The sequence below is a fragment of the Zonotrichia albicollis genome, chromosome 29 (assembly GCF_047830755.1).
Source record: "Zonotrichia albicollis isolate bZonAlb1 chromosome 29, bZonAlb1.hap1, whole genome shotgun sequence".
Taxonomy (NCBI): Eukaryota; Metazoa; Chordata; class Aves; order Passeriformes; family Passerellidae; genus Zonotrichia; species Zonotrichia albicollis.
In genome coordinates, this window is record NC_133847.1 from 4359129 (window position 1) to 4368625 (window position 9497).

Consider the following 9497-nt stretch of genomic DNA (forward strand, 5'->3'; position numbering starts at 1 on the left):
TGGCTCAGCCCCAGGGTAGAACAGGCTCAGCTCACCTGCCCGGAAGCACAGAGCAGCCTGGCAGCCACGGGCACGGCCACTGTGCCCAGGCCAGGCAGTGCCAGCCCAGCAGAAACGGGCACCGAGGGGTGAGTGGGGCACTGAAGGGGGTAAGAGGGTAACTAAGGGGGTAAATGGGGCACTAAGGAGGTGAGTGTGGCACCACGGAGTGAGTGTGGCACCACGGGGTAAATGGGGCACCAAGAGGTAAATGGGGCACTGAGGGGTGAATGGGGCACCAAGTGGGTGAGTGGGGCACCAAGGGGGTAAGAGGGGCACCAAGTGGGTGAGTGGAGCACTAAGGAGGTAAATGGGGCACCAAGGGGGTGAGTGGGCACCAAGGGGGTAAATGGGACCTCCGGCACCCACAGCTGAGCTCCGTGTGACACCAGGGCCATGTTTGGGTGCCAGTGGGGCTGGCAGGAGTGGGACAAGGACAGGGACGTCCCACAGGGACAGGGCTGAGTGCCTGGCACATGCCAGGAGGGAAGGCAGTCCTGGGCATGGCAATGTCACCCATCCCACTGAGATCCAGCCACATCCAGGCACCAAGGGCACCAGGGACGCTGTGGCACAGCCCTGCCCTTATCCTGGCAGCTGCCAGAGGTGCCCAGAGCAGGTGGCATGTCCCCTGCTGCAGGAGCTGGGGCTGGCAGTGCCAGGGCTGCTGTGGCAGGAGGGCAAGCACGGGGTGACCAGCTCCTGTGGTGTGACAGGAGAGCCTGGCACAGGGCTCTGATGCCATCCCCTCCTCTGGGGCTCACAGGGTGAGGGGAGAGCTGGGCATGGAGGTTCTGCTGAAGTTCAGGGCTCCTCAGTGCCGTTCGTGGAGGGGCAGAAAGGTCTGGAGCAAGGTCTGTGTGTGGCTGCACGGCCACACCACCCTGGCACGCTGGGGCACTGGCACATGGCTGTTGGCACATTGGTGCATCAGAGCATCAGAGCCAAGGGCAGCCCCAGGGCATGGGTGACACCAGCACAGGAATTCGGGGACAGGGCACTGAGCCCAAGGTGGTTCCTGGAATCCCTCAGATCTCCCCGTGCTGAGCTTATCAGGGCCCTGCAGGCACCTCCAACCCCCCCACACCCCAGGGCTGCCACACCCGGCAGGCAGAGCTCAGCTGGGAGCCCTGGGGACATGGGGACCCCTGCCCTGCCAGCTCCATGGACTGTAAGTGCAGCGTGCTGGGGGCTGAGGGCAGTGCCAGGCGCTGGGGGGACGCTGTGTGCCCATGGCCATGCAGGGATGGTGGCACTGAGGGCATGCAGGAATGGTGGCATTGAGGTGTGCAGGGATGGTGGCACTCAAGGTGTGCAGGAATGGTGGCACCATGCAGGGATGGTGGCACTGAGGGTGGGCAGGATGGTGGCAATGAGGGATAGTGGCACTGAGGACGTGCAGGGATGGTGACATTGAGGGTGTGCAGGGATGGCACTGAGGGATGGTGGCACTATTTGGGGTGTGCAGGGGTGGTGGCACTGAAGGTGGGCAGGGATGGCACTGAAGGTGTGCAGAGATGGTGGCACTGAGGGCGTGCAGGGATGGTGGCACCGTGCAGGGATGGTGGCACTGAAGGTGGGCAGAGATGGTGGCATTGAGGAGTGCAGAGATGGCACTGAGGGCGTCCAGGGATGGTGGCACTGTCTGGGGTGGGCACCACAGGGACATGGACACGTGCTGGGCTGTTTGTGTGCACCAGCCCATCCTGGGGCAGCCCCTGGCTCAGGGTGGGCACAGGGTGGGTGTGTGGCCCTGTACAGAACCCCCAAACTGGTGGGACCCTGGAAATCACCCCAGATTCTCATTATGGGGGGATCCCAGCTCTGTAACCCTGTGCAGAACCCCCAAACTGGGGGGACCCTGGAAATCACCCCAGATATCTCCTTATGAGGGAATCCCATGCCAGACTGTGGCACTGCCATCTGCTGTGCCCAGCATCTCCCACAGTGCTTGGCTGGGCTAGGGGCAGCCCAGAACAGGGAATTTGGAGCCCCTGCAGCCCCAGAGCTCCAGGGGGAGCTGAGGGAGGTGAAATGTTTTGGGTGCAGCTCTGGGAGGGGCCGTTCTGCTTGCGTGGAGCGCTGATAAGAGCCCAGCTGGTTTCTGTGTCCCTGCTCCCCTCCTGTGCCAGCGCTCCCCGATCCCCTTCCAGCCGGGATTTCATCCCCACAAACATGGTGAGAGGCGTGGGCAGACGGTTTTCATTATCCTCGTCATTGGGGGCAATAAAAGAGCCGGAGTGAATCACAGCAGGGGAATTAACAGGTAAATTCAGCTGCAGGAAGAGAGGCTGAGGCGCCAGGGCTGGGCACAGGGCTGGGCAGCAGCTCCAGCAGTGAAACATCGCCCGGGGCTGGCCAGGATGTCCCAGCTAATGAGACACACGTGCTCCTAACCCAGGAAAGGTTTAAACAGCTATTGAATGGGAGTTTTGTGGGAGGGAGAGCATGGAGGATCATCCTGGCAGGGCTGGAGGGCACCAGAATGGCTGCAGGAATGAAGGAGGCAGGCACAGAGCGCTGGGGACGAGCCAGGATGCTCGGGGTGATGCAGGGAACACCGGGCACCTGCCTCGCCTGGGCTGTCCCTGCTGTCACCGTGGCCTTGCTCCAGTTTTGCTGCACATTCCCAGGAGGCTGTGAATGCCCGGGAGTGGTGCCCAGGGCTGACACACCCCGACTGCCAGGGCTCACAGGTGAGGCCAAGGCCGTGGCTAAACCTCAGCAAATATGGCACAGGACATGGTGCTGCCTGTGATGGTGTTCACAGGGTCTCAGGGTGAGGATCTGACTCCATTTTTCAGATGGCTCCATTTATTATTTTATGATATATATTCCATTAAAACTATACTAAAAGAATAGAAGGAAAGGTTTCATCAGAAGGCTAGCTAAGAATAGAAAGAGGAAGAATGAATAACAAAGGTTTGTGGCTCAGACTCTCTGTCTGAGCCAGCTCGTTGTGATTGGCCATTAATTACAAACAACCACAAGAGACCAATCACAGATCCACCTGTTGCATTCCACAGCAGCAGAAAATCATTGTTTTTATTTTGTTCCTGATGGCTCTCAGCTTCTCAGGAGGAAAAATCCTAAGGAAAGGATTTTTCATAAAACGTGTCTGTGACAGTGCTGCCTCCAGGCACAGCCTGTCTGCAGGTGACATGTGTGCCACCAGTTCTGCAGCCAGGGATGGCATCGGGGATGAGGTGGCAGCTGCTGGCTCACGGGGACCCACCTGTGCTGCCCCTCCCTGTCTGGGATCTGCTGTTCCAGGCCTGACCCCGAGGCTGGGGCTGCTCCCTCCTGCCCTGTGTGCCAGGGGGGGTTAAAGTCCCCTCGTTTTATGAGCCATGAAACCGTGTTTATGACCCCAGTTTCTAGAGCTGGGCTATTTGGAGGCTCCTTTCTGTAAATGGCACAAGGAGATATTCCAGGCAGGAGTGGCCCTGGCCTGGCACAACCTTTCCCTGCCCAGGGTTTGAGCTCCCTCCCTGCCCTGTGCATGCGGAGAGGCCGAGGCTGTTGGTGCCCAGCTGGATGTGGTGGCACCAGGAGCTTGTGGCTTTGTGGCTGAGGTCCTGCTGTGTAGGAGCATTGGGGTAGCACTGTCAGGAGATGGATGGAGATGAGAGATCACTGCAGCCAGGTTGTGGAATTTGGGGTTTATTGCAAAGGGCCTGGTGCAGGGCCCTGCTGGGAGCTGCCAGGCACAGCTCAGAGCAGGACTGAGAGAAGAGAGAGGGAGAGAGGATGAGAGGGTAAGAGAGTAAAAGGGGTAAGAGAGTGAGGTTCCCGTTACAACACAATAAATCTTCTTCTGTGCTGAATATTCTAATCCTCACTAACCAATCTAGTACAATATACAAATCTTATGGCATTTACATACAGCCTATGAGAATCACTACATTACCATACTGTGTTACATTTTAAACCCTAAAAACTCCTCTTTGGGCCCCTTCTGCCAAGCTGTAGGGTCTGCTCTGACCCTTGGAGCTGCCTGCAGGCAGAGGGAATTGTTTGATCAAAAGGGGATTACCTTCAGTCAGCCACACCATTGTTTTCCAGTTGTTCAGTAACTGAGGGATCTCAAAGCTTGCTTTCATTTCAATCTCTTTATAATTCTCAAAATCTTTTGCCAGACAATCATATTTATAAGCCTTTCCTGATTCATCTTCCCCAGCACTGCTGCCTTTGGTGGTTCAGGCAGCACTGAGTGCCTGGGCAGGTTTGGTTGAGCTCCCCCAGAACCCAGCCAGGCTGGGGGACAGAGGTGGGGTGGATTTCTGTGCTCTGTGGCAGCTCCTGTTGGGAATTGGGCTTTATGTTCTTCTGCTCCTGCCCCACACAGGACAGGCTGGTGTGGTGAATGATCCTAATTGAGCTTTGATTAGGCCAGAGTGGAGGGTGGTGGCAGCTTTGGTTGCTGTTAGTTGCAGGTTGGCTGGTCCTTCTGGGCCTGGTATTTTCTATCAGGAAAGGTGAATTAGGTGAGAGGCAATGTTCTGTCCTCCACTGAGCAAGTTAGTTATGCTTAGCAGTGGATTAAAGGGTTGAAGTGTCCTAGGGGATGTGGAGAAGTTTGAGAGAGGAGTTTGTTTTGTGAGGATGAGTGTTTGGGCTATTTTTGAAATTTCGAGGGCTAAAGCTTAGAAATTCCATGTCCCAAGGGCAGTGGAACCAGGCTGGGAGAGGAGCTGCATCTCAACCTCTGCTAATTCTGCTGTTCCTCACGGCTGCTCTCCCCTCCTGCTTGCAGGGCCAGCCAGGTCGAGACCCTTGGCCTCTGCTGAACTGGGACTCTGAGGGTGACCTCAAAACCAAGCAGTGGCCCCAGTGTGGGACAAGGTTGGCACAGCAGTGACAGCTCCAGGAGATGGACAGGGTCACCAGGCACCTTGTGTTCCAGCAGCCACAGGCCTCGCACAGGCACGACTCCCTGGCAGAGCTGAGGGCCAGCAGTGATGATGATGTGTTCAGCTCTGCCCAGCACAGCAGCCAGAGGGTGGAAAATGGCTACAGCTGGAAGAGGAGGTCCCAGTCACCCTCGTATTTCCTGGAGGGTGGAAGAGATGTCTGGACCCCGTCCCCAGACAGGGAGTCCAAGCTGGAGGTGGTGAGATCGGGAAGCCTGTACGACCTCCGGGCTTACAAGCGTGAGAGGAAACCCTCCAAGCTCTATGATGACGAGGAGCAAGATCTGCACAGGGTCCCTCCACCCAACATCTCCCCTGAGAAAGCCAGGGAGCTGGAAGATGAGAGGAAGGAGGTGATCCGGAGCCAGGCCATGAGGAAAAGCTCCACCATAGCGGAGAGGTGGAGCTCCATGGATGAGCTGGGCTCCATCAGCAGCCCAGCTGAAGGCAGGCACTCAGGCAGTGTCCCCACCAGCTTTGCCATCTGGTTTGACAAGCCTTCCCCAGGCAGAGCTGCAACGCCCGTTGACCCTGAGAATATTGACACGGAGCAGATCAACTTCTCTGCGGCTCGGCAGCAGTTCCTGATGCTGGAGAAGACCAACCCCGGCTCGTTTTTCAGCCCAGGGCAGCAGGCCATGTCCCCAAGGCCAGAGTCAGTGACAAAAGTCTCCAGAGAAGAGTGGTACAGCCCTGAGATGGCCACAAAGGGTACGAGAGGCTACAGCAGTGCTGGTGCATCAAGCCAGAGCGGGACAGACAAGAGCGTTTACCAGGTTTATGGTGTGTCCTCATACAAGACACCTGAGAAGGAGGAGGTTTATACTCCCAGAAAATCTCACACAGAAAGGTCACATCCCATTGGGAAGGTGTCCATCCTGACCAAATCAGGGTCCAGAGAAGACCTGGACTCTGGCTTGGGTGAGATGTACACTGAAACCACTGCGGGCTATGCCAGCGATGGGAGCACCTCCAACGAGACCTTCAACGTGGATGTGAGGGCCAGCAGCAACGGGACGAGGGTCAGCAACGAGACACCCATCGAGAGGGAGATCCGCATGGCCTTGGAAAGGGAGGAGAACCTCTGGAAGGAAAGGGGGATCCAGCGGCTGACCTCCAGCAGCGAGCTGGTGGAGATCCAGACCAAGCCTGTCCTCAACATTCACGCGTCTCCCGGCCCGGGCAGGAAAGGGAAGGACAGAGGCCGCGCTTCCCTTTACGTGCAGAGGGAAATTGAGCAGGAAACGAAGCGTGAGGAAGATCTGAAGAGGCAGGGGAGGCTGCTGGGGGCCTATGACAGGGGCACGCAGCAGGAGCTGGAGGAGCGCAGGAAGGTGTTTGAGCAGGAGGAAGCCCCCCCAGAGAAGCCCACTCCCCTGAAGCGGGCAGAGGAGAGGAGGAGCTGGCTTAAAGAGTTTGTGGTGGAGCAGCCCTCAAGCCCCACAGAAGACAGCAAGGCTGGAAGCATCCCCAGCTATACAGCCAGCATCGCCCACTTCCAGCTGTCCCAGCCGCGCTTCGCCGCCAGCGAGAGGAGCCGCGAGCTGCCCTCGGTGTCCCCGCACGCTTCCGCCAGCGCCAGCAAATGGGGGAGCGAGGATTCCCGGGGAGGAAAACCTCCCAGCTCCACCCAGAGCCCCAGCAGCGCTGCTGTCCTGCCCAGGGAGTACTTGAACCTCTCCTTCTGGAAGCCCAAGGTGTCCTTCGTGGAGGACATGGGCACGCAGAGGAGGGAGGACGGCCGCGAGGAGCAGTACCGGCTGCGCACCGGGAAGCCGCAAACATCAGCGCTGATCGAGGAGGAGATCAGGAGTGACCTGCAGAGGGAAGAGGAGCTGCAGGAGCAGCGGAGGAGGCTGATGGACACCTACGGCAGTGCTGCTCCTCAGGAGGGCTCCCGCTCACGGCACAGCTCTGGTAAGGGAGCACAGGGACGGAGAAATTATTTGGTGGGATGGCTGTAAGGATTCCAGAACTTGATATCAGCACACTGGAGTCAGCAGAACTGCTGCTGAGGAGGGAGAGGCTCTGCAGGATTCCAGAGCTGCTCAGGTCTCGATGAGTTTGTGTCACGTTACAGCAGCAAACAGGGCTGGAAGAGCTCCTGCTCTCAGCACAGCTCTGGTAAGGGAGCGCAGGGATGGAGAAATGATTTGGGATGGGATGGCTCTAAGGATTTCTCTGTGCTGGTAGCAGAATTTGATGCCAGCACACTGGAGTCAGCAGAACTGCTGCTGAGGAGGAAGAGGCTCTGCAGGATTCCAGAGCTGCTCAGATCTTGATGAGTTTGTGTCACGTTACAGCAGCAAACAGGGCTGAAAGAGCCCAGCTAATGCATTTTACCCCTTGTTCCTGCAGTCCTAGACTGGGCCCCAGGCATGGGGTCCAGGCTGTGACCAAACCTGCTGGACCTGCTCTGGAGGCAGGTTTGGGGCAGGGGCCTGACACTCCTGTGGGTCTCCACCCCCTGGGAGTGGAACCGAGGTCACCCCCCCAATGCTCTTTCTCTCACAGCTGCCTCAGGTGCCAGTGGCCACTACTCCGTGTCCGAGTCTCCTGCCTCCTCTCCTGCCTCCCACCAGCCGGGGATCCTGGGGCTGATCTCGTCCTTCACCCCGCTGAGGGTGACCAGTTCCTCCCAGGGCAGTGCAGAGACCCTCACCCCTGACTCATCCCATTCCAGCCCCTTCGAGGAGCGGAGGAGGAGGGTGAAGGAGGATGGAAAGGTGAACATGCTCTTCCTGCTTGTGCCAAGTGCTTGTGGGGGCTTGAGCCTGGGGGAGAGTGGTGGCTCTGGGGCTGGAGGTGGCTGCTCCTGACTGATCCGGCTGCTCAGCTCTGGTGGTGGTGGCACCATCACAGCCAGGCAGCGCCAGCACTGGGTGGGACTGGAGAGGAGCAGCAGCTTTCTCCTGTGGGGAATCGTGGTCTGGGATGTTCCCCCAACCCCAGGGAGGGTTTAGCTGCACGTGCTGCCTTCCCTTGCCTCTCCTGTGCCCCAGATCCAGCAGCCTGCGGATATTCCCCTGCGAGGCTGCCGTTATCTAATCGTGTTTTCCTCTTTTCACAGTATGCAGGCATCGAACCCGTGGACAAGGTCAACACAGAGGTAAAGCCCTGACACCTCCCATCTTCTCCAGCTTCCCACACTCCTGGAGGCTTTGTGGGATGGACAGGATGGTCCTGGGACCACTCAGGTGGACACTGGGTTAGGCAGAGTGGGTTTGGGAGCTCCCCTCACTTCTGGAGGCTTTGTGGGATGGACAGGATGGTCCTGGGACCACTCAGGTGGACACTGGGTTAGGCAGAGTGGGTTTGGGAGCTCCCCTCACTCCTGGAGGCTTTGTGGGATGGACGGGGGGGACAGGATGGTCCTGGCTCCCACAGGGACCACTCAGGTGGACACTGGGTCAGGCAGAGGGGGCTGGGGAGCTCCTCTCACTCCTGGAGGCTTTGTAGGGCGGACAGGACGGTCCTGGCTCCCATGGGCACCACCCAGGTGGACACTGGGTCAGGCTGGGGAGCCGGCAGGGGGAGTGGGAGCAGCTCTGCAAACCAACTCGTTGTGAAAGTCTCTCCTTTATAAAAATCGCGCCCGTTGTGGTCTCTGCAGGTGGTGGAAAGCACCCGGGTGTTTCGCCACAAGAGCGCCATGGCCCAGCGCTGGGAGGCGGGGCAGTACGTGCGGGATGAGGACTGAGGGAGCCGCCATGGGGGCTGGCCCTGCTCACAGCCGGCTGGTGCATGACCTGAATACTCCGTCAGTTCCACCCACCGCAACAATCAGAGACGTGAACCCTGCTAATCAATCTGGTTTATTGTTAAACTGATAATCCTTCCATGCAATAGATCAGCTCCTTCCTCCTCCTCCTCCTCCTCCTCCTCCTCCCTGCGGGGTGGAGGAACACTTTTATTCTTTTTCTTAAGAGGGAAAAAATTGGATCAGTATCTTTTTAATCACTTCCGCCTGGAGCCAGCCAGGTGAAATCACCCGATAATTCACTTTGCCCCTCGGGAGCTGTCTCAGGCTTACAAAAAAGCTGTTTTATTTCTCAGTGGTTTTAGGTTTTTAAGTACTGCAAAGCTGAGCATTGCCTTGGGGGTACCTGAACTGAGGCCTCTGGATCGGTGTTGCCGTGGGACTTGGGAATCAACATTGGTTTAACTCCTGTGATCCATGGAGATGCAGCAATGGAATATAAAAAAAATATACATAAATGCTGTTTATTTTGCTAATTTATTAAAGAGTTGTTACACTCCCTCGGTTTTCCAGGCCTGTTCTGCTGGTTTGGCTCCGGTGTTTCAGAGGAGCCCCGGGCTGGGATTGGGGGTTGGGATGCGGGGCTGGGGGAGCACCGGGGTCCCACCGGGCGGGCTTGGTTACACCGGGGCCGGTGGGAGGAATCGCTGCGCGGGGCGGGGGCGGCACAGGGTGGGCTTGAAAGTCCCGTTTCGACCCCAACCGCGGGGGGAGCCTCGTGCCCGTCCGGCCGCCCCCGCTAGGGGGCTCCCGGGCAGCGCCCGCGGCTCCGGTACGGACCCGCC

At 58.2% G+C, this 9497-nt stretch overlaps 1 protein-coding gene across 1 annotated transcript; it reads left to right on the plus strand.

The window, feature by feature from the left end:
* The first annotated feature begins 1188 nt into the window (after window positions 1-1188).
* MISP (mitotic spindle positioning) lies at window positions 1189-9215 on the plus strand. Its single transcript, XM_074529041.1, is given in 7 exon segments — window positions 1189-1210; window positions 4796-4839; window positions 4842-4902; window positions 4905-6869; window positions 7467-7678; window positions 8023-8061; window positions 8566-9215. Coding segments are annotated over 7 exon segments (2415 nt in total). The 5' UTR covers window positions 1189-1203; the 3' UTR covers window positions 8653-9215.
* Window positions 9216-9497: the final 282 nt, after the last annotated feature.